Raw genomic sequence first — 23,268 nt, forward strand, 5'->3', positions numbered from 1 at the left:
TTGACAAACCTTAAACCCTTTTTCACTCGGTCTCAAACAATCAGTCGATCATGAAAAGTACAAATTTCATAGGATTCAATGTTACTAAAATAAATGTAATCGAATCATTTAAGTGTTTTCCATTTATATGCCGTTTTACCTGTAGTCTGTATTTGAACAGTAATATGATGTGAAGTAAAGCAATATCTGCTATCTGCCCTTATTCATATATTTTTATCTTATCACTTACTTACATTAGCTACCATATATATATATATATATATATATATATATATATATATATATATATATATATATATATATTTACATATATACACACACACATCCTTATTTACCCAATAGACTCTAAGAAATGGGTCTCAAACAATATAACAATATGCATAATACTGGTTATTAATGCACAGAAGGTATCCATAAATCCATAAATGGCTGCAAAGGCAACACAAAAGCAAAATGCATCAGTACCACGGACGGAAAAACTCCTCTGACGAAACATTTCAACTATGTCTACCAAAAATCGCTGTGATTCAGCATAATGTGAAAATTCCTTGTCAAGAACAAAGATCACCATTGGTAGTGATGGATGCTCCACAGAGGAGTCAAGATCTTTAGTCATAGGGGAGAAACACGCATCATGTAAGATGTGACAATGGATATGAACAGGTTCATTTAAGAGCCGACCCTTTTCTAGTAGATGTGTGATGGAAAAAAATAAGACAACGATTATGAAAAAAAACCCCAAAAAACAAAAAAAACAGAAGCTAAGTACAGACAGTGGAACGACAGCTGCCAGTGGAATACTTTGGAGTAAAAAAAATATATTGGGTGTGTACTTCTGCATGTAAACCTCTTATACTACACAAAGCCTTTGTCGAAATTAGGAAAGATTAATTGAAATATAAGTGTGCTTGCAAACGCAGTCACTGACTTGCTCTGTATTGTTTTTATGTTACTGACGAAAGCATGATCTTTACTGACATGAACAATATCAGCGGTCAAATACCAACTTAGTTATTAAACAATTACTTTTCATATGGGAACAGAAGAAAAAAAAAAGTCAATTACTTTTTAGGAGACGTCTCAGATCTCAAAGCTATTAAAATACATTTATTGTCATTAAAAAAGCAATATGATATCGTCAGTTCAGCACTGTGAAAAGTTCCTACCTCATCGGATGACTCCAAATCGTCAAATGGATCAGCAAAATCTGAAGGACTTTTCCTCAAAGTTTGATCAGCGGGAAGTGTGTTGTCATTATAAGATGTCACAAACTTGAAGTCACTGGTTCTAGATCCTGTTGTCAAATAGGCGTCATAATTGTAAGTGCTGCGTAAAGTTCCTGTTCCATCAACATCTGCGTAATTAGGAGGCAGATAAGCGCTGGGGATTGCAACTGCTCCATCAAACAACAGTCTGGGCTTTCTCCTACGACAAAACCTCACACCCATGACGATGATGATAAAAGTAAGGAAAACTGTAGAAACTGACACCAGGGCTATGATTAGGTATGACGTCAATTTGGAATTCTTGTCATCATATGAAATGTCTTTCAGTTCTGGAACTTCAGCCAAGTTATCAGAAATAAGTAAATACATGGCACAGGTGGCAGAGAGAGGAGGCTGTCCGTTATCTTTCACTGACACAATAAGGTTCTGTTTCATGTTGTCAGATTCAGAAATGTCCCGCTGTGTCCTGATCTCTCCACTGTGGAGTTCAATAGTAAAAAGGCCAGGATCAGTGGATTTGACTATTTGATAGGACAGCCAGGCGTTCTGTCCAGAGTCCGCGTCCACAGCTATCACTTTGGACACCAGAGAGCCTCCGTGGGCAGCTTTGGGGACCAGCTCAGTCATGAAGGAGTTTCCCTCCGGGGTGGGGTACAGTATCTGAGGAGAGTTGTCATTCACATCAGATATAAAAACACTGACTGTCACGTTGCTGCTGAGCGGAGGAGAACCGTTATCTCTGGCCATCACGTGGACTTTAAAACTCTTGAACTGTTCATAATCAAAAGACCTCACAGCGTGGATCACTCCCGTGTCTCCATTCACAGACAGATAGGAGGACACCGGGGCACCGTTCACCTCACCAGGTAATAGGGAATAAATCACTGTACCGTTTTGTCTCCAGTCGGGGTCTCGAGCAGTAACGGAACATAAAGTGGATCCAGGTTTGTTATTTTCAGTCACATATGCGCTGTAGGACTGCTCCTCAAACACAGGTGGGTTGTCATTGATGTCAGCTACAGATAACTGAACAGTTTTAGAGGAGGACAGAGGTGGAGAGCCCTCATCAGTGGCAGTGATTGTAATGTTGTAATCAGACACTAGTTCACGGTCCAGTTGTTCTGTGGTCACCAGAGAATAGTAATTTTTAAATGAAGGGACTAACTTAAAAGGTACGCTTTGATGAATAGAACATCGGACCTGTCTGTTGGTGCCAGAGTCTCTATCCTGAACATTGACGATGCCCACCTCTGTACCAGGTGACACGTTTTCAGGTATTGGGTTAGACAAGGATTTCAGGTTAATAATTGGGGCATTGTCATTGATATCGGTTACATCTATTATTACTTGGGCATATGACGTTAAACTTAAACCATCTTTAGCTTCCACTCTCATTTCAAACGAATTCCTTTCTTCAAAGTCAATCACACCACTTACTCGGATTTCACCCGTTTTTGTATCAATGGAAAATACATTCAAATCGTCGTCAGAAACATGCGCTAGGTCATATGTCACATCTCCATTTATTCCTTCATCTGCATCTGTAGCACTAACACTGATCACTATGGTGTCAAGAGGAGCGTTTTCAGGTAGAGTGGCTTTGTAAACTGACTGACTAAACACTGGGGCGTTATCATTAGCATCCAGTACAGTGATGTGTATGACTACGGTACCTGATTTCTGAGGAGAGCCGCCATCTAAAGCTGTTAGAGTTAAATTCATCTCCTTTTGTTTCTCTCTATCAAGTGCATTTTCTAGGAGAAGCTGAACCTTCTTACTGTCAACCGCCAGTACAAAGTAATTGTTCTTTTGTAGACTGTATCTCTGTACAGCATTCTGACCGATATCTGCATCATGGGCCTCCTCGACTGAGAACCGGTTACCCGTGGGTGCTGACTCGCGTATTTCCATTTCGATCAAATTCTTTTTGAATTTCGGCGAGTTGTCATTAATATCTTGAACATGAAGACTTACACGATGAAGCTCCAAAGGATTTTCCAGCATTAGATCTGCTTTTAAGACGCATGACGCCTTCGTTCCACAAAGGGTTTCTCTGTCTATTCTTTCCGATGTGACCAAATCCCCGCTGCCCAGATTGATATCGCAGTAACGCTTATGAGTTTCTTCAAAATCCAGACGGGCCTTTCGTGAAGATATAGTCCCGACGTCAAGACCGAGATCTTTGGCTATATTTCCGATAACAGACTGAGCTTTCATCTCCTCTGGAATAGAGTAACTTAGATCTCCGTAAACGAGGTGCTGCATCAAAATGAAGAAGATCGTGCCAATAGCCGAAAATCCTTTGTCTCCCGTCATCCCTAAAAACATGACTTCAGCTCAGTTATAATCCAGAAAAGGAAAGCGATTCTCGATCGTGTGTCAGTAGTTAAACATTTCACGGCACATAAATAGAAAAAAAACGAACTGCGGAAGCTGCGGATATCCTATTGATGTTACTACAAATATTAAAGCATTATCAGAAGGCGGAGATGTCTGTTTTCAAAGTTCTATTAGTCTGCAGCGGCACCATGCGTCCTTTTTTCCCCTGCTGCATTCTGTTTGACAAACCTGAAACCTTTTTTCACTCGCTCTCAAACAGTCTATCATGAAAAGTACAAACTTAATAGGATTTGATGTTACCCAAATAAATGTCATGGTATCATTTAAGTGTTTTCCATTTAGGTTATGTTCCTTTTTGTCTGTCTGTGAACAGTCATCTGATGTAAAGTAAAACTATATCTGGTATCTCCCTTTATTCATTTATTTTTTTATATTACCACTTAATTTCTTTATCGTCTGTATCAAAAAATATCACTATTTACTCAATTGGCAAAAACAAATTGATCTCAAACAACATGTATAATGGTTGTTAATGCACAAAAGTACCCATAGATGGCTGTAAAAAATAATGTGGAGGCGAAATGCTTCAGCACCACGGACAGCGAACCTCCACGAGCGAAACATTTCAACTATGTCTACCCACAGTCGCTATCATTCAGCATAATATCAAAAAATCCTTGTGAATAGTCTCAAAGACAAGTATCACCATTGGTAGTAATGGATGCTCCACAGAGGAGTCACCATCTGTAGTCATAGAGAGAAACCTGCATCATGTTAGACGTGACAGTGGATCTGTCTAAACATTGACAAGCCGACCATTTTCTAGTAGATGTGTGATAGAACAAAGAGAAAAAACAAGGTAAGTATAGACAGTGGAACGAAAGCTGCCAGTGTAAAACTTTTGGGAAAAAAAATAATGGGGTATGTACTTCTGCATATGAACAAGAACATTATTATGCTCATTCTCACTGAACATGTAAACCTCTTATAATAAATTACAGAAGAGATATAGGAATAAAAGTGTCCTTGTAAATGTAGTCACTGACTTGCTCTGTGCGGTTTTTATGTTACTGACAAAACCTTTTTTTTTTTTTTTACTGACAACAGCAAGATGAGCGGTCAAATACCAACTTAGTTACTAAAGAATTATATTTGTTATGAGAACAGAGAAAAAAGAAGTCAATTTTAAGGAACAACCTCAGATCTCAAGGGTATTAAAATACAATTATTTTCATTAAACAAGCAATATGATATTGTCAGTTCAGCAATGTGAACAGTTCCTACCTCATCAGATGAATCCAAATCGTCAAACGGATCGGCAAAATCTGAAGGACTTTTCCTCAAAGTCTGATCAGCGGGAAGTGTGTTGTCATTATAAGATGTCACAAACTTAAAGTCACTGGTTCTAGATCCTGTTGTCAAATAGGCATCGTAATTGTAGGTGCTGCGTAAAGTTCCTGTTCCATCAACATCTGCGTAATTTGGAGGCAAATACGCGCTGGGGATTGCGACTGCTCCATCAAACAACAGTCTGGGCTTTCTCCTGCGGCAAAACCTCACACCCATGACGATGATGATAAAAGTAAGGAAAATTGTAGAAACTGACACAAGGGCTATGATGAGGTATGAGGTCAACTTGGAATTCTTCTCATCATTAGAAATGTCTTTCAGTTCTGGAACTTCAGCCAAGTTATCAGAAATAAGTAAATACATGGCACAGGTGGCAGAGAGAGGAGGCTGTCCGTTATCTTTCACTGACACAATAAGGTTCTGTTTCATGTTGTCAGATTCAGAAATGTCACGCTGTGTCCTGATCTCTCCACTGTGGAGTCCAATAGTAAAGAGTCCAGGATCAGTGGATTTGACTATTTGATAGGACAGCCACGCGTTCTGTCCAGAGTCCGCGTCCACAGCTATCACTTTGGACACCAGAGAGCCTCCGTGGGCAGCTTTGGGGACCAGCTCAGTCATGAAGGAGTTTCCCTCCGGGGTGGGGTACAGTATCTGAGGAGAGTTGTCATTCACATCAGATATAAACACACTGACTGTCACGTTGCTGCTGAGCGGAGGAGAACCGTTATCTCTGGCCATCACGTGGACTTTAAAACTCTTGAACTGTTCATAATCAAACGACCTCACAGCGTGGATCACTCCCGTGTCTCCATTCACAGACAGATAGGAGGACACCGGGGCACCGTTCACCTCACCAGGTAATAGGGAATAAATCACTGTACCGTTTTGTCTCCAGTCGGGGTCTCGAGCAGTAACGGAACATAAAGTGGAGCCAGGTTTGTTATTTTCGGTCACATATGCGCTGTAGGACTGCTCCTCAAACACAGGTGGGTTGTCATTGATGTCAGCTACAGATAACTGAACAGTTTTAGAGGACGACAGAGGTGGAGAGCCCTCGTCAGTGGCAGTGATTGTAATGTTGTAATCAGACACTAGTTCACGGTCCAATTGTTCTGTGGTCACCAGAGAATAGTAGTTTTTAAAGGAAGGAACTAACTTAAAAGGGACACCTTGATTAATAGAGCAACGGACCTGTCTGTTGGCACCAGAATCTATGTCATGTATGTTTATGATTCCCACCTCAGTACCAGGCAAAACGTTCTCCGGTATGGGACTTGACAGTGATTTGAGATTTATCATTGGTGCATTATCATTGACATCAGAAATGTCTATTATTACTTGGGCATAAGATGTCAACCCTAAGCCATCTTTCGCTTCCACTCTCATTTCAAATGAACTCCTTTCTTCAAAGTCAATCACACCACTTATTCGGATTTCTCCTGTTTTAGTATCAATGGAGAATACATTGAGATCATCGTCATGTCCTAGGTCATATGTCACATCTCCATTTATTCCTTCATCTGCATCTGTAGCACTAACACTAATCACTACGGTATCAAGAGGAGAGTTTTCAGGTAGAGTGGCTTTATAAACGGACTGACTAAACACTGGGGCGTTATCATTAGCATCCAGTACAGTGATGTGTATGACTACGGTACCTGATCTCTGAGGAGAGCCACCATCAAAAGCTGTTAGAGTTAAATTCATCTCTCTTTGCTTCTCTCTATCGAGTGTATTTTCCAGAAGGAGTTGAAGTTTTTTACTGTCTGAAGCAAGAATAAAGTAATCGTTCTTTTGTAGAGTGTATCTTTGTACAGCATTCTGACCTATATCTGCATCATGGGCCTCCTCGACTGAGAACTGGTTACCTTTATCTGCTGACTCGCGTATTTCCATTTCAATTAAATTCTTTTTGAATTTTGGCGAGTTATCGTTGATATCTTGAACATGAAGACTTACTCGATGAAGCTCCAAAGGATTTTCGAGCATTAGATCTGCTTTTAAGACGCATGACGCTTTCTTTCCGCAAAGGGTTTCTCTGTCTATTCTTTCCGATGTGACCAAATCCCCGCTGCCCAGATTGATATCGCAGTAGCGCTTATTTGTCCCTTCAAAATCAAGTCGTGCTTTTCGTGAAGATATAGTCCCTAGGTCAAGACCGAGATCTTTGGCTATATTTCCAATAACAGATTGGCCTTTCATTTCCTCTGGAATAGAATAACTCAGATCTCCATAAACGATGTGCAGCGTTAGAATAAAGAAGATCGCGCCTGTCGTTGAAAATCCTTTGTCTCCCATTCTTTCAAAAATACGTCCGCGCGCCACTAATAGTACAGGAAAAGAATAAGAATTCCAAACTATGAGCCAGTAGTCCAAGATTTTACACCACATATATAACGAGCTGTGAAATCCGTGGATATCCTATTGATGTTATTACTTATTCTTATGCAGTAACAGTGGGTGGACATCTCTAATTCACAGTTCTGTTGGCCTGCAGCGGCACCATGAGTCCTTTTTTCTCTATTGCAATCCTTGGTGCACATTCTAAACCCTCCCATATCCACTCCTTATAATATCGTTTATTAAAAGCGACGTCAAAAAGGCAAAACTGCATCCACAATATCCAAAATAATGCATTTTATTGTAGTTTGCCCAGTTGCCTGGCCTTTCATATACTGGTTGACATTAAACAAGCAGTGTGATGCAAAATAGCGATTTAATTAGTCCAACACCTACTATAGCTCTTGATTTGTATTAACGACCTAAACCAGACCGGTGAATTTTCGTCCGATGAAGAACATTAACGCAAAAAAGATAGCCATGCATTCTGTAACTAATTAAAGCACAAAATAATTGAACAGATTCACCACCACGGCAGTGCCACTTCTTACACAAATCCTTTCCATGAATCCTTTCACATATTTTCAGAACCCTAAAGAGAGGGAGTTAGAAACCACGTGAATCATAATGGTCAAGTTTCAGATTAAGTTGAAATTACGAATAAATAATTTCCCTTCAGAGTTCACACAAAATTCAGACAAAAAGACAACGCAATGATAACACTATAAAAAATGTTACTGTCTATTTTAGGATTAAAAAGACACGCTGCATGCACGCTGCGACTTAGTGTCCACAAAACATAGCTCTCAGAATTAAAAAAAAAAAAAAGAGAGAGAGAGAGATGAAACAACACATAATGGTGGGTATGTTTTCACATATTTCTATATGGAGAGAACAAAATACTTGCTGATGGTACAACATCGAATTTAGCAAGCTATGAAAACTGAAAGCGGACAAAACCACCATAATTCTACTACCGTTAAACTGAAAATCTTACGTTCGTGTTTAAACATTCCCTGCCTAGATATTCATTCACTGAGGACAAGGTTTTTACCATGAAAAAGAAAAGGACAAAAAATAGATTTCTTTACATTCCGTTGTTTAACTACCAGCCCATAAAGATAGGACTACCTTTGCTGCAGAGCCACAAAAACTTTCTTTTGAGGGACAGCATTGGGGGAAAACGGGGAATCAAAAATGCACTGTCACTTCAGTCCTGTGCAAAGTTCTTACCTCATCGGATGAATCCAAATCGTCAAACGGATCAGCAAAATCTGAAGGACTTTTCCTCAGAGTCTGGTCAGCAGGGAGTGTGTTGTCATTATAAGATGTCACAAATTTAAAGTCACTGGTTCGAGATCCCGTTGTCAAATAGGCATCATAATTATAAGTGCTGCGTAAAGTTCCTGTACCGTCAACATCTGCGTAATTTGGAGGCAAATACGCGCTGGGGATTGCAACTGCTCCGTCAAACAACAGTCTGGGTTTTCTCCTGCGACAAAACCTCACACCCATGACGATGATGATGAAGGTAAGGAAAATTGTAGAAACTGACACCAGCGCTATGATGAGGTATGAGGTCAATTTGGAATTCTTCTCATCATAAGAAATATCTTTCAGTTCGGGAACCTCAGCCAAGTTATCTGAAATAAGTAAATACATGGCACAGGTGGCAGAGAGAGGAGGCTGTCCGTTATCTTTCACTGACACAATAAGGTTCTGTTTCATGTTGTCAGATTCAGAAATGTCCCGCTGTGTCCTGATCTCTCCACTGTGGAGTCCAATAGTAAAAAGGCCAGGATCAGTGGATTTGACTATTTGATAGGACAGCCAGGCGTTCTGTCCAGAATCCGCGTCCACAGCTATCACTTTGGACACCAGGGAACTTCCGTGGGCAGCTTTGGGGACCAGCTCAGTCATGAAGGAGTTTCCCTCCGGGGTGGGGTACAGTATCTGAGGAGAGTTGTCATTCACATCAGATACAAACACACTGACTGTCACGTTGCTGCTGAGCGGAGGAGAACCGTTATCTCTGGCCATCACGTGGACTTTAAAACTCTTGAACTGTTCATAATCAAACGACCTCACAGCGTGGATCACTCCCGTGTCTCCATTCACAGACAGATAGGAGGACACCGGGGCACCGTTCACCTCACCAGGTAACAGAGAATAAATCACTGTACCGTTTTGTCTCCAGTCGGGGTCTCGAGCAGTAACGGAACATAAAGTGGAGCCAGGTTTGTTATTTTCAGTCACATATGCGCTGTAGGACTGCTCCTCAAACACAGGTGGGTTGTCATTGATGTCTGCTACAGATAACTGAACAGTTTTAGAGGAGGACAGAGGTGGAGAGCCCTCGTCAGTGGCAGTGATTGTAATGTTGTAATCAGACACTAGTTCACGGTCCAGTTGTTCTGTGGTCACCAGAGAATAGTAGTTTTTAAATGAAGGGACTAACTTAAACTGAGTTCTTTGTTGAATAGAACAGCGGACCTGACTGTTGATGCCAGAATCAATGTCCTGAACGTTGATGATTCCCACCTCTGTACCAGGAGACACGTTTTCAGGTATTGGGTTAGACAAGGATTTCAGGTTTATTATTGGGGAATTGTCATTGATATCGGTGACATCTACTATTACTTTGGCATACGACATCAGACCAAATCCATCTTTAGCTTCCACTCTCATTTCAAATGAATTTCTTTCTTCAAAGTCAATCACTCCGTTTATCCGAATGTCTCCAGTTTTTGGGTTAATAGAAAATACTTTTACATCGTCGTCAGATAAATGACCAAAGTCATATATCACGTCTCCATTTATTCCTTCATCTGCATCTGTAGCACTAACACTGATCACTATGGTATCAAGAGGAGAGTTTTCAGGTAGAGTGGCTTTATAAACGGACTGACTAAACACTGGGGCGTTATCATTAGCATCCCGTACAGTGATGTGTATTACTACGGTACCTGATCTCTGAGGAGAGCCACCATCAAAAGCTGTTAGAGTCAAATTAATTTCCTTTTGTTTTTCCCGATCAAGTTTATTTTCCAGCAGTATTTCAGCTTTGTTACTGTCAATAGAGAGAATAAAATTGTCATTTTTTTGTAGAGTGTATCTTTGAACAGAATTTTGGCCTATATCAACATCATGGGCCTCCTCGATTGAAAAACGACTTCCTTTTTCAACTGACTCGCTTATTTCCATTTCGATCAAATTATTTTTGAATTTTGGCGAGTTATCATTGACATCTTGAACATGAAGACTTACGCGGTGAAGCTCCAAAGGATTTTCCAGCATTAAGTCTGCTTTTAAAACACAGGACGCTTTCTTTCCACAAAGGGTTTCTCTGTCTATTCTTTCCGATGTGACCAAATCCCCGTTGCTCAGATTGATATCACAGTAGCGTTTATGATTGCCCTCAAAATCCAGACGGGCCTTTCGTGAAGATATGGTGGTCAGGTCAAGTCCGAGATCTTTGGCTATATTTCCAATAACAGACTGGAGTTTCATCTCTTCTGGAATAGAATAACTCAGATCTCCATTAACGAGGTGCAGCGTTAGAATAAAGGCGGCTATGCAGAAGGTCTTGCCTGTCGCTTGAATTCCTTTGTCTCCCATCATGGTATGAAATACGGCCACTGCTCAGTTACAGTCCAGAACACAAAGAAAATTCTAAATTATGACTCAATAGTTCAGTGTTTAAAACTACATGTAACAATCGCAATGAAATCTGTGGATATCCTATTTATGTTACTACTGCTTTTACGCAGTATCAGTGGGTGGAGATGTCTGTTCCACAGTTCTGTTAGTCTGCAGCGGCACCACGAGTTGCCTTTTCACTATTGCAACCCTTTTGACACAGCCTAAACACACATATCTTCACTAGTTTTCATATGAAATATTCATCCCAAACAAACGTGCTGCGACTGAATAGAAATCTAGGAAAAGTAACATTTTTCATGTTTTCTGTACTGATTGGCGTTTATCTTTGTCTGGATTTTAAGCTGATGTATAATGACGTCTGCTTTCCTACCAGTTTGCACATAGAATAATTAATTATCAAGAACTACTTTCAAGACTGAAACAAATATTTGTCCTTGCGTATTTAGAAAAACACAGTATTAAATAAAACACCGAGCACTGAAACAGAGATACCTCAATACTGTGAAGGGAGCGCAGACGTTTACAGTTTAAGTACCACGGACAGCGCAACATTTCCACTCACCTAAGATCACAACTTGAAGTGGGGGATGCAATAAATCTAGCAATGGGTCAATATATAATTGAGGGACTTTTTGAATTATTTTTACAGGGTAACAGCTGACAGGTATAGTTGACATTTTTACTGTATTCAGGCCTAAAATCAACATAAAAATAACACCACAGGGCATTTTACACAAAGATTCTTCTAAATATCATACATGCATTTGAGTAAAATAGAAATTGAAAGTTATTTATAAAGATATTTTGGTAACAGTGTTGAGATAAAAGTGCAATAAATACACATTTGACTCACACTACTTTATATTAAATAACTAAAAAAAAGGGGAAATAACATCTTGGAGTCTTGCCAGTATTTTCTTTAGGAGGAAATGACATCATGTGGAGCAGGTCATGTGATTTGGAATTCACACACTTCCTTCAGAGGTGTTTTTGTAATGGGTAACTTAGTTGAAAGTGATTTCTCAGACACACAGATACAGTTTGTTATTTTCCATATAAAATTTGATATATTACAAAAAAATAAATATCTGTCATGATTATCTCAACTTAAAAAGAACACAATCAAAACAATTTTTGAATAAGCTCATTTTATTATGGTTTAGGTAATTAGAAGGTGGTTGTTATTAAATTTGGACTGTTATTTAGTTGACATTTTAGTATATCAAGTCAGTTATTATTTATTAATCATTTATCAATAAGTGATAATTTCCACAATTAAATTATTATGGAATTGTTTAAAGACATGATCATAATGAACATTAAAAAAAAAAAATGTTTTTTTTTGTTTAACTTTTAATAAAGATGTACGCAAGATATATCCCATGGACTTCAAAAGTCCCTCAATTATATACTGACTCCAAAACATAATTATCACATACATCAAAACTGACCATTTTCCAAGAATTTCCAATAAAAATTTTGCTTCGAAATTAGATTTTAAAGAATTGAAAATATTCAACAAAAAAATGACAAAATCCAGTTGGATAAATCATAAAGGTATATAATTTACCCAGCAATGACAACAGAGCAAAAGCATTTTATACTCTATTATTATTATTACAATGCACCACCATATCTTAATTATAAAGAGATGATGAGATAGGGCAACAATAACCTTTTAAATCCATTCACTGTCTCCTTAGTGTTTCTGTTATGAACATTAACTCTGCTTTTATACACAGATATTGCAACAATATTCTAAAATATATCATTCTGGAGACTTGATGGACTTTTTGTATGCTTTTGAAGCTGTATTCAAGTTAAAACAACCAGCTTTTAGTTGTCTTGATATTCTAGACCAGGGATTAAAGCAAAAATTTTTCATCTGACTGAAAATTTCTTCTGGTCAAAATCATTGGCCACTATTAAAAATGATGCAGTACAATACTACTATAGCATACAAGTTCATATAGTCAAATTCGGCAATACTGTAAAACACACTGAATGGGAGAATGTACAGGTGTAGAAGATTGGTAACATGGATAGAAAAAATGTCATGAGTGGTATTGGTGGGGGGTCTGGGGGTCCTCCCCCAGAAAATTTTTAAAACTTCAGGTCAATTTTGGTGCTCTCTGGTTAATTTTAAAGGGTATGAAAACCTTTGAAGCAAGTGAAAATAACTAGAAGAAAACCTTACTGCAAAAAATGAATGAAAAACTTTTTATTTAACAATTTAGGAACTCCTAAAACATAACTCCAACTCCAACAGCACATGAATTTTGGGGAAAATGTCTGTGTAAATGTAACCCTAACCAACTAATCTTCAGCTTCTCAGATTGATGGCGGATCAGGACTTTTTTTTACCATTGGAACCATACAGAATTTTCTTGTGGCAAACTACGCACATGCACGCACCAGGCTGCTTCATTTTTTTTGCACCATGATCTAATTGCAGTTCCATCGTCTCCCTTCTCATAAAGCCATGCCCACCTCCATCTATTTTTCACGCATCTCTCAATAGTTACCACTTCAGCACCTTCCTCTACAAACGTGTCCATGATGTCGTACATGCTAGCCAAAATAATCTGTACATCGTCAAACCTGCGTCCACAACCCCCCCCGCCAATATCATGTTCTCTTTTGATTGGAAGAAATTACGTCAACTGAAACAGAAATTATATTCCGTTACAGATACTCTCTGAGGGTATTTAAAATACAGTGGCTTTGCAAATACCAAGGGTGTTACTCATTCATTCAATTTTATCTTCGTACTGTACCACACAGATAGAAATAAGATGCTAAACGGGTCAAAATAAAGCACTTATGCAGTCAGGCGCGTAACCGCGTAAGGCCGCGGCGCGCACAGCCGTACGCACAGGAAGGGCACATACACACAAACACACACACTAGTCATATACCGGCATGAGGAGATAAGCTATGAACCCAAACATGAAGGTACATGTAGATCAGTTCTGTCTTCTTTCCTTTTCGCTGTGGTTCTTTCATAATGAAAGCTACTTGTTAGCACTAAACTAAAGTTAGCGTCTGGAGGCTGAACTTCGGTAAAGCTGAACTTGTCCATGTGTTTCTGAGGCACAGAATGAGCAGCGTTTCCTTCCAAAGATAAATAATCATCAATCTCTCCTCCCAACATAAAAATAAAGAAGTCATCTTATTATCATCACTGTTAAACCTATCAGCCCCCTGTGCGTGGCGTGCCTATGTTAAACACCTGCAGACCCAGGACAGCAGACCCAGGACAGGATCGCGGTGCCGACTGGACTCCGCGAAACACGTGGGGAAATTACTTCAATATGACTTTTTTCCCCCCTCAGTTTTTCCATTTGACGGAAATCCGTTGTGGTGACGGAGAACTTTAATCCCTGTTCTAGACACAGTTTGAGTCTCTTCTTACACTTGTCTCAATTCCTTCATATTTATTTGTACACTGATTACACTGGCATAATTTCTTCTGTAAATTCAAATGTTTGTTGTTTTATACACTGCAGCTTTAAAAAGAAAGTTCTATTTGTAACCCAAATCAAAATACTGTCAACTAAATTTCTGTGTTACCATTTAACAAAATGTAAACAAGTAAGAACAACTAGTACCAGCAGGAAGGTGAATTCAAGTCAAGTTACTCACCAGCAGAGAAGCTCTTAAGAGATGAGTAGAAACATGTCTTCAAGTATATCCAGTGGTACCCACAAACAAGGATTTTCTCTGGTGAATGAGTGACCTGGAGAGAGGACATAAGACCATTTAAGCCACTGCAGTATTATACTGAGGTCATACAGATTTATGTGTCAACTCTCGTCCTTTCTGGCAAGTTTGAAACAAAAAACCTATGCCATTGTAATTGTATTATAAAACTTTATTTCCCATATCATATCATATCATATAATATATATATATATATATATATATATATATATATATATATATATATATATATATATATATATATACACGATAATACATTCTTTTTTAGCACAAACCTGTTGAGAAGTTTTAACAGTCTGTTTTAGAAAGTATTCAGTGATTTGATTATGACTCCACAAAGGGCAGTCACAAAAACTAATGTGAGTCGAACTTAAATGAAACCCTGTTGACTGCAATATTTTGGTAAACAGATAAGAAAACAATTTTAGTACTGCGTGTGTTGAAAAGAACCACACTATCATCTACTTCCTCAATGTAGACCCACCCATTCTCATCTGGTCATAATCTAAGTTAATTGCATAAATATTGAGGAAGAGAAGGTCACTTTATATCTTCTACCCCTTGATTGGATTGGTGTGAAGTTTGTATCCATTTGCTATGCCTGACATTATGATTTCAGATTTACATTTTACTATTAATGCTTGACTGGTCATCTTTGTTTGTCTTTAAGATTAAATTACAGATTATAACAAAGTGACTACCTACAGTTAATTAGATGTAACCCTTTGATAAAGGATTTGTATTTACATGAATGCTTAGTCTGACTGATATACAGAAATTTTTACCACTAACAAAGCAGTGTCAGGCTTATATCCTCCGATACCTGGGAGTACTGTAGACTACTACAGTACTCCCAGGTATCGGAGGATATAAGACTACTACAGTATTGTATTAAATTTAGAAGCCAATTTGTTAATTATGTTTGTGTTGCTCTAATATCATGCTGTTTTTGATTGTAGATATCGATAAAACACAGTCACATTTAGATCAGCTGCTCTTTATGTGTGCACTAATGACTGTATTCAATTTAAATAACTTCATTTAACCATCTGAACTCCTACTAATGTCTCATTTGGTAGAGAAGTTACAATAAAGCATCACACAGACTCTACTGGTACTGACTGGAGATGGAAATGAGTTTTAGGGCGATGTGACATGGGACTTACGTACTCTTCTCAGCAGTACACCAGTGATGTTACTGCTCCTGTGAAAACTCTGGTTACCAATTATATCATCATGCAGTTCAAATGTAAAGTCTACGCTTCTAAACTTATGAGAGCATGACACATCTGTTTTTGATACAGCACACTTATAAAGATTCCCCATGTTCCTGCTGAGGATAAGGATAAAAGTAGTCAATTCTTGTCAGGTCCATTAAATCAAGTGAAGAAGATGCTGCTCTGTACCTACTTATCAACTGCTGGGACTATTTTATGTTCTATTCTGATAATGATTGATCAATGACTGCATCCTGATGTCTCAAACTTTTTTTAAAGTGGACTTGAAACACTGGGCAGTAATAATGTGGTTTATTTTCTTTGTACCTGGGGTAATGTATGGCAGGGCTATATAATATATTATTCATTTGGATTTACCAAGAAGCTAGATTGTTCTTCACTTTGTCAACAGCAGGATGTGGCCATCACTTGTGACAGCATCCTCTGCAAGAAGCTTAACATGTAGCTGGCTATCATGTCTCAGTCTATACTCTAAACCAGGGGTCAGCAACCCTGGTCCTAGAGAGCCACTATCCTGCATGTTTTAGATGTATCTCTCTTCCAACACATCTGATTCAAATGATAAGCCTGTCATCAAGCTCTGCAGAAGCCTGATAACGACTGTCAGGTGTGCTGGAAGAGGGAAACATCTAAAACATTCAGGATAGTGGCTCTCTAGGACCAGGGTTCCTGACCCCTGCCCTAAACACAAAAGTACATAGAGGAGTGGAAATCAAACCCTGATTCAAAGGTTGGTTAAAACCGTTTATTGGAAATGACACATGGACATACTGCCTGTATTGTAAGACTTACTTCTACAACAAAATTAGTAATATATAAAAACACTTGGCAACCCAAAAACATATTCAAAAGTCAAAGCCTTATAACAGTTCCAACCAAGACAAGCTGCAATTTATGTTTTTAAAAAAAATGACTGCAAAAAAAGGCTGAGGATACTATGGCGTTAGCTATTGCTGAACACTGTTCCATGCTGGAGCGTGATCACATTGGAGAAACATGTAGAGTGGCTTTCTTAAACTCCACTGCCGCTATTTCACTTCCCAATGGACAGGACAAAGTGCAGATAAATTATTAGTGGTGTTCTATGTCCTTACTTTCTGAAAAAAAAAAATCGGTCACGGACATGGGTGATCAGCGTTTCAGCCTCCTCTTCAATGAGTCCATGTATGTAAGTGTTTCTAAGGCTCCTCTGCAGAGACAGATAAGATTGTCCAGCAATGAGCTTCTGGAGTGAGATTGAGAACTTCCGGGATGCAGCTGACAACAATCTGTTTCAAGAACTTGCCATGGTTATCATGTCTGTGGTATCCTTGCCACACTCACACACTTGAGTGTGCTATAAAGCAAACTTAGAAATCAGATGTGGTTGCAGACCCTTAACTCCCTCCTGTAAATATGGACTGAAGTTGTCTGGGAAGGCTTGCTGAGCACCAGCAGCCTGATAAGGGTTTGCTGCTTTTTGGCACATCAGTTGCTTACTTGTTTAAGTTAGACCCCTGAGTTGCTGAACCTGCCATAGAGTGCCTTGACCAAAATGAGGATGACCCACTCTTTCTTTGAGCCAGGACAACCTGTTGGAAAAGAAATGAACCTGAATTAGGACCAGACTAGGTAACATCATTTTCTCTCATTTTTTCAGATGTCTCATTTTTGTCCACTTCAATAGTAATTGTAGTCTGTAGTTTAAAATATTATGGTTAAAATGTTATGGTTTCAAATGTCCATGTTTTACTATGACTTGTTGTAGGCTCCTAAGTGATAAAGCAAAATAAACTATGGAAACTAAAAAAAAATATATATATATATAAGAATAAAAATAGAAAAATAAACAAATATATTATATCATAATATATAATATATTATAATGTATATTATTATTATTATTATTATTATTATTATTATTATTATTATTATTATTATATACCATTGACCGCAACATAAAATCCATCTGATGTTCAGTTTTTCAAATTAAAAGTTTACAGTTCATAATACATAATTTAAAAAGAAACAGAAAAAGAAAAAGAAACAAAGAAAAGGATCAACAGATGTTCATTTGTCTATTACAATTACATACACATCCAATGGACTCTATGCACAGCCCCACTACTTCCTGAACTTCAGGTGGGTTTTTCATTTCCTGTCTTTCATTATTGGACACACTGATTAATCCAGGTGTGTCTGTTACTTCTTGTTGTGACTACTGATTAATTAGAACGTGAGAAAAAATAAAGGAAGGTCCGCACAACCAGTGAGCTCCCAAACCATTTAATAGTGACGTTTCGGGCCAAGGCCCTTCATCAGACTGATGAGTCTGATGAGTCTGTTGAGTCTGATGAAGGGCCTCGGCCCGAAACATCACTATTAAATGGTTTGGGAGCTCACTGGTTGTGCGGACCTTCCTTTATTTTTTCTCACGTTCTACTTTTTTGGGATCCTGCACACCTCTAATTTTGGATTTGCGTGTCGTTCACCTTTTTACTGATTAATTAGACACACATGGATTAATCAGTGCGTCCAATAATGAAAGACCCACCTGAAGTTCAGGAAGTAGTGGGGCTGTGCATAGAGTCCATTGTGCAAATTAAGGGATGAAGTCATTTAGCGACTACTAGTGGCTTTTAGGACAGCCAATAGCTACTTTCCTTACTGAGGAGTTAGCAACAGTGGATGCAGTTTGATTAGGTGAATATGAACAATGCACCCTTTGATAGAGCTGCATAGAAAGGTCTGGAGTCTGAAATGTAGCCTACCTAATGCAGTCAAAAATAAAAAGACAAAAAAAAAACTTAAGATGAAAGGGGGGGGGGGGAATTCATAGATCCCTCTATAAGCAGTATATCTGTTTGAGTCATAAAAATTACAATCACAACTGTATGTAAATTAGTAATGTATTTATTTCAGTGTATGCTCATTGCCCGTGTACAGTTTCCTCCTAAATAAAAATAAATACTTGCAATTCTTTAGTGATAATGCTCATCTCATCATGAGCCTCCTGCAGTTCGGCTGCTGTCAGCCATCTGGAGCCGTAAACCCCTCTCTGCCAAAGACTCTCAAGCACAGGTGTCAAACTCCGGTCCTCGAGGGCCGGTATCCTGCATGTTTTAGATGTTTCCCTCTTCCAGCACACCTGACGGTCATTATCAGGCTTCTGCAGAGTTGGATGATAGGCTTATCATTTGAATCAGGTGTGTTGGAAGAGGGAAACATCTAAAACATGCAGGATACAGGCCCTTGAGGATCTGAGTTTGACACCCCTGCTCTAGAGCATAGTCAGCACTGAATTTGTTTAGGGGCGTTGCAATGGAGACAACATGACAGTAGGAAAGCACCAGCAGCACTGGTATTTCTGATCACACCCAAAATAGGCCTACATAGTTTTATCTTATTTCATGTTCAAATGACCAAAGTTTGTTCTGATATAGATACTCTGACATAGATGTGATGAATAACAGGTGACTAACACCCCCCATTTATGTCTGAGCCCTCCCTCTCAGCTTTCTCATTCAAAATGCTGATGCTGTTGGTCCTTTCATATACGGTTGTCATGTTTCCAGATCTCTTCTATGCATGCGCATTGTAATCTGTCAGACTCTGTCTCACCAACGCATGTGCATTGCATATCTGTCAGAATATGTCAGAATGGCGGCTAGTACGAAGCGGAAGAAACAAACAGGCTGGAATATATCCATGCAAACAGAAGCAATAAGTGCACATTCATTGAATTCTTTCACATTATAACTTTTATTAACTGAAATATTTTGAACCAAGCAATTATATAGCCTGTCATATAAGCATTCAGTGCAAGTCAAGCGGGGGGCAGGTGTCAGTCAGGGAATTCCCTGGGCTTTCCCGATTCAGTCAGGATCTGTAACTCTGCAGCACAGGATTGGTGAAACAGGTCATCTACTTTACGTTCATTAAAATGTACTCAGAGTAAACCACAAATCACATATATTCTACAGAAAGGGCAAGTGAATAGTTTGCTTTAATACAGCCTTTGTTTAGTAATCAATTTTTGGCCACCAATCCATTTGCAAGTATGAATGAATGTTTATTTCAGTTAAATACAAAATACAAAACACATACATATTTTAAAAAAAAAAAAAAAAAAAAAGTATGTTGTGTATAGTTTTACCCACTAGGCTAAATGAAACTTTAACCTCCTAAGACCCAGCTATGGGTTTTCTGTCCACATTTGTGGACAAGAGTTTCACAGCTTTATACAAAAAAAGAAAAGAAAATTGTCCACCACAAAGGACATTCCATTAAAATTTTCAAAACTGCATCTGAAAAAAATTGTTGCATCATTATGTTTCCAATACAGGCACTTATTTAACTAGAAGCACTCGGAGAGCGCAGACCTCCGCCAAGGCTGATCAGTGCCCCTCACCCCCCCCCCGTGGGCCCCCCCACCCCCGATCACCACCAAAATTTAATCATTTCTTCCTTATCCCATTTCCAACAAACCCTGAAAATTTCATCCAAATCTGTCCATAACTTTTTGAGTTATGTTGCACACTAACGGACAGACAAACAAACAAACAAACAGACAGACAGACAGACAGACAGACAAACAAACCCTGGCAAAAACATAACCTCCTTGGCGGAGGTAATAAAAAACAAAAAAAGCTTGTACTTTGCTGGCATTTCCTGGGTCTCAGGAGGTGAAATGTATTTATTACAAACATAGTTCTTATATTAAAGGAAGCCATGCATATTAGAGTTTTCGGAATATTAGTTAATCACTGCTAAATGGCCTGGTTCACCAATCCAGTGCTGCAGAGTTACAGATGCTGATTGAATAGGGAAAGCCTAGGAAATTCCCTGACTAACAACTGCCCCACCTCTGACTTGCGCTAAATGCTAATATGACAGGCTGTATGGTTGCTTGGTTCAAAACATTTCAGTTAATAAAAATTATAACGTGAAAGAATAGAATGAATGTGCACTTATTGCTTCTGTTTGCATGAATATATTCCAGCCTGTTCGTTTCTTCTGCTTCGGACTAGCAGCCGTTCTGACATATTCTGACAGATATGCAATGCACATGCGTAGATGACACAGATTCTGACTGATTACAGTGTACATACGTAGATGAGATCTGAACATGACGACCGAAAGGGCCAACTGTAACGCCGACGCTGGCCAAACGGCCCTTGGGGGCGGTACCGCCCCCGTAGAGATACGCTAGTTTACACCAATGTAGCCTAGCTTAAATAAGTGAAGCGTTTTAAATACGGGCTCATAACCTCACAAACAGAGGATTAAACACATAATATTAGTACTACAGTGTTCTAAGCAATCATTGTTATTTGAGTTTAGACACGGAGAAACAGACAGCTAGCTAATTTGCATACGGTCGGCATTGGCGTTTTTTTATGGTTCAAACAGACATACTGACTGTACAGTCACAAACAGTATAGAGGTGTCTAACTATTATATTCATCTCATAAACATGGTTAACAGCTGCCTGAGACAAGCACACAGTTAGCGAACTTACCAGTCCAGTCCTGGAGATGAGGGACCTGTTCAGTTCTGTCCGGTCGTCTTCATGTATTCTCTGCTTCAGGTTATTTTGTTTGTTTTTTATCAGGACCGAACAGATCAGTCCAGATTAGTATATTTAAAGTAGTATCATCACTGTACTCTGAGCATGATATAATGACAGATAAAAACCATGGGTTTACTTCAGTAGCTAACTCCTAGTGAACAAGCCGACAGCAAAGATGATCCCGCCAAATGACGTCATCTGCAGGCATGCGCCCTGTGGTGATGTGTCGGGCTAGATATGACGTCAGACGTCTGGTTTGTAGCGAATCTGAAGATCCAGCTGGGGAAGAAAAAAAAAAAAAAAAGCAAGCAAGCAAGCAAGCAGAAGATCCAGTTGAGTCCATCGGGTGAAAGCCAGCTCCCCACTTTTTTTTTTTTTTTTTTTTTGTCTTTTCCTCCTGTCAGCTACTTTTGCAAATAACCTTACAGGTTTATTAGATCACAATCTGATAACCACTCGAACTTCACTTACACAAACCTTCAGAAAATTAAAATGCCAAGTCTAATTTTTATTAGGTTCTGCAGGTTTACGTAAAGACCTGAGTGGGACATAGCATAACATTTTAATGTCCATATCACCTTAAATACAGCTAATTATTGGTCTTAATGTGCTCTGTATTTAGACTAAAGCTACAGTCTAGTTTCTGATGAGTGCTCCAGATTGTGATTTAATCAGCAAATCGTACCATTTTTTTTGCAAAACAGATTAAGACCATTTATGATATCGGAGGAAAGTGGAAAAAAGGAGCCCGACTGATCAGGAAATCTTAACCGTGACAGAAGGGAAGGGTTGAGAATCTCTAAGGATATAAGAACATGACTGAATTTACTCTAATGTTGTTCAGGTAGCATGATTATTAAGTGTCATTTTACCACTTGTAAATGTCGTTGTACTTACCTTGTCAAAATAAGTTAATCATATTGTACAAGCAAATATGATTCAAGACAGTTAAGTCAAATCCTTCCATACTGTACATAAAGAAGTCATGTTGGTTTAACATAAGTTAGTTTTGTATACATGACATAAAAGAAACATTTTAAACATATGTAAAGAAGTTATGTTATTTGAACAAATAAGAATTGAGTATACGTAGCACAAATAAATATTTTTTGTTAAACATAACTTTATTATGTGCAACCGATGTACTTTTTTTTTTTAATGTAAACTGAATTGAATTGAGGTTTTGTTTTGTTTTTTTCAGTTTATACTAATAGAATGGTGGGTTATGATTACCTCTATGGTTTGAGACTATCATCTTAGGGAGTTTTTAGAGGCTATTTTTAATTCAAAATATTTTGTAATGAGACCTCAGCAGACACTTCTGTACAGCTTCTGGTTACTGTGTCAACCAGTCAAGTATACTTGTAAATATTTGGCTGTATCTGAGGATGCAGAATATATACCTTTACAATTATCCCATTCAATTGGTTAATTCATGCTATGTATTTGTCTAGTGGTAGTAATGGGAGGTCATTAATAAATTGTTCCCAATAAGAACTGCAAAGTGTAGCCTGATGCTTTATCTGCTGAAGCTGCTGTGGGGCCTTATCACCAGTACCATGAATTCTTCCTAGCACTGTAGCTATAAAGAGGATACACTATCCAGAGAAACTTACAATATGATTATCCGACCCAATACATGGATGGTTTTATTTTGTTTTTTGTTTTTTTTTATAATTTTTTATAAATCAGCAAGCCACCTGATAAACAAAAATACATTTATACATATTGTATGTTATACACAGATTAGAAGTACCGGAACACAATAGTTTTTTTCACAGACAAGATTGTTCTGGTGAAGCTTTGCAGTGTTGACAAGACAGGACCAAGAACA

General features: G+C 38.5%; 1 protein-coding gene across 6 annotated transcripts in view; it reads right to left on the bottom strand.

Annotated features, from left to right (window-relative positions):
• LOC115426731 (protocadherin gamma-C5-like) overlaps positions 1-10,970 on the bottom strand; it is a 332,740-nt gene extending 321,770 nt beyond the window's left edge. Inside the window, exon 1 of one of the 6 annotated variants that reach the window (XM_030144931.1) lies at positions 8,493-10,970. In XM_030144931.1, the coding sequence (XP_030000791.1) occupies positions 8,493-10,880 (2,388 nt within the window). In that variant the 5' untranslated portion in view covers positions 10,881-10,970. Of the gene's footprint in view, positions 1-1,166; positions 3,561-4,850; positions 7,312-8,492 lie in introns of those variants that run through there. The other 5 variants (XM_030144950.1, XM_030144908.1, XM_030144932.1 and 2 more) reach the window with 5 other exon arrangements.
• Positions 10,971-23,268: the final 12,298 nt, after the last annotated feature.

Source organism: Sphaeramia orbicularis, chromosome 10, assembly GCF_902148855.1.
Source record: "Sphaeramia orbicularis chromosome 10, fSphaOr1.1, whole genome shotgun sequence".
In the NCBI taxonomy this organism is placed as follows: domain Eukaryota; kingdom Metazoa; phylum Chordata; class Actinopteri; order Kurtiformes; family Apogonidae; genus Sphaeramia; species Sphaeramia orbicularis.